The 2760-nt window shown below is 36.2% G+C and overlaps 1 protein-coding gene across 1 annotated transcript; it reads right to left on the bottom strand.

Moving 5' to 3' along the window:
* Positions 1-1248: 1248 nt before the first annotated feature.
* LOC107159110 (olfactory receptor 5D13-like) lies at positions 1249-2555 on the bottom strand. Its single transcript, XM_015505652.1, has 2 exons — positions 2479-2555; positions 1249-2188 (listed from the first exon to the last, which is right to left on the bottom strand). The coding sequence occupies exons 1-2, from the start codon at positions 2553-2555 to the stop codon at positions 1249-1251; spliced, it is 1017 nt and encodes a 338-aa protein (XP_015361138.1).
* Positions 2556-2760: the final 205 nt, after the last annotated feature.

The following is a 2760-nucleotide window of genomic DNA, read 5'->3' as shown; positions in this document are numbered from 1 at the left end:
TCTGGAACACAGAAAGATATTTTTTCCATTGAAAAGTTATCAATAACTTAGATATATTGAAATATTGAGCACAATTCTTTTGTCTTCCTCCATATACACTATGCCACATAACCTTTCAATTTCATAATAGGTAGATACACTTGCTCCTGTTAATGACTCAACTATTCATTTTTGGCTCAACTATGATTTCCATTGGTTAATAGCATGTCAGCAAACATGGCAGAAGGAGACTCATGCTAGCTTTTGTTTTAGTACCTCTTTGTGATTGACACTGGAAGAAAATACTCATACTACTCCAGTGATTCACAAACACTCAGAAGAGTTACCCAGTCACTGTGCAGATCTGCAGAGGAGAGACAAGTTGCCCAGTCAGACCAGATAAAAACAGGTTAATCAAGAAAAGGTCTGACTGATATAAGCAGGGCTACCTAATCAATCAATCAAAAGTGTGTTATTTATCACTGAAATTCTTTTATTTTGTTATGTAGGTATATAACATATAAATAAATATTCACATGAATGACTAATTCAGATTTAGAAATATCTAATTATGAAGGGTATGGTTGTTTTAATTTTTGATGTGTTATATACAATTACCAAATAACATTTATGCTAACGCTTACCATACAATGTAACAAAATTAAAATCTTCACTTTGGGGGGCAGAGATATGCCTTATGCTTTTATAGTGTACCAATGTTCCCTATATGACAATGAATAAAATATTTCTTATAATTTTTTTATCTGTGTGTCTACGAACTCTTAGATTACTCTATTACACTTGATTTTTCTCTTTCATGGTAAGGCATAAAATTGCAAAAACTCTATAAATTCATTTCTCAAAAATGACTAAAAAAGAATAGAAGATCTATTTTAGAGTAAAGTGGTAACTAAATTTTTTTTCATGACATACCAGATTAGAAATTTTACTTAAATAGATAAAGACTTATTATTTTATTTTTTAGAATTTCATGGCTTATTTTCCAAACTTCCATTTAAACAGACATTGAATTATGGATCTGCTGGTGATTATGTTAAACATGTTCTGGTTGCTTTTTGAAAACTGAACTTTCAAATTGATGATAATTCTACGATATCTTGGACCATTCTGCATGATATATTTTTTTAACAAACTTTTTGTGTGTGTGTGTGGTGCTGGGGATTGAACCCATTGCCTTGTGCATGTGAGGCAGGCAGTCTACCAACTGAGCTATATCCCCAGCCCCTGCATGGTATTCTTAAACAGACATTACAATATGTGACATAATTTGGTGTTCATTAATTTCCTGACTGTCTCCTTCACATCTTTGTTCCTGAGACTATAGATAAGGGGGTTCAACATGGGGATGACCACTCTATAGAAGACAGAGGCAACCTTAACCATGAGCCATGAATTTTTGGTGATTGGAACACAATAGAGGAAAAGAATGGTTCCATGGAAAATGGTAATGGCGGTCAGATGAGAGGCACATGTGGAGAAAGCTTTGTGACGACCCCCAGTTGAAGGCATCTTCATGATTGTGATAAAAATGAAAACATAGGAAGCAAGAATGATCACTAAACTGCTTATTTCATTAAATGTAGCAGACACTAAAATTATCTTCTGGTTAATATAGGGATCTGAGTGTGATACAGCAACAATGGCAGCATGCTCACAAATAAAGTTATTTATGATATTATTTCCTTGGAATGATAATTTCAGTAAAAAGTAAGTAAGAGTCAAGGAACAGACTAGCCCCCAAGAGTAGGATGCACCAACTAACAAGTAACACAGCTTCTGGGACATTGCAACCATGTAGAGAAGAGGGTTACAGACTGCCACAAATCGGTCATAGGCCATCACTGCCAACATGAATGTCTCTGTCACCACAAATATGCAGGCAAAGAAGAACTGCATGATGCAGCCTGTGAAGGAGATGGTTCTGTCTTCCACCACCAAATTTTCTAATAGTTTGGGAGTAACCACAGTCGAGTAGCAGAAATCGATGAAGGACAAGTGACTAAGGAAAAAGTACATGGGGGTGTGGAGTTTGGGGTTGACCCTGATGACCAGGATCATGCCTGTGTTCCCCAGCACAGTGACTGTGTAGATGGTCAGGAACACCAGGAACAGGGGCACCTGGAGCTCTGGGTATTCTGAGAAGCCCAGGAGGATGAATGTCACTCCAGCAGTCTGGTTTCCTTGGTTCCTGAGATAAAATAGGCAAGTTGATTCAGAAAAAAAGTAGACCACTTTGGGTGAGGCAGAATGAAATGAGCAAATACTCAGAGACCTACTGGTTATCAATAAAGATCATCCTGGAAAATACATTTGGCAGTTACATTAATTCATAAGCAAGCCTTCATTCACTCCACATATAATAGAGTATGAAATTTGTACAGATGGCATAATAAGCAAGTGTAGAGGGGGAGAACACAACTGCTATTAGCTCTTAAATATTTCCAAATAGCAAAATTAGCATCACCAGAGAGCACTTACCTGATGGGAAGGACCAGGTTAGATTTTTTGCATGAAATATAGTTTAATGAGGTACTTATTTTCAAGGAAATCGTCATCATGGGTTTCATGAATTTCTTCCCTGCCTCACCTGCCTCTCTGAGAATTTAAAACTCTAAAAATGAATGACTCATCAAATTGATCAAGTTATTTTTTTTCTGTTGTTTCATAGCTATTTCTGAATTTCCTATTCCAGTGTCCTTCCCATGCTCCGACATACCATTCTCTTCACACATTTTCTATAAAGGAATAATTCATAATTAT

This window comes from Marmota marmota, unplaced genomic scaffold (genome assembly GCF_001458135.2).
Source record: "Marmota marmota marmota unplaced genomic scaffold, marMar, whole genome shotgun sequence".
Classification (NCBI taxonomy): domain Eukaryota; kingdom Metazoa; phylum Chordata; class Mammalia; order Rodentia; family Sciuridae; genus Marmota; species Marmota marmota.
Note: the sequence above shows the minus strand (reverse complement) of the source record. Positions and strands in the feature narration are given on the sequence as shown.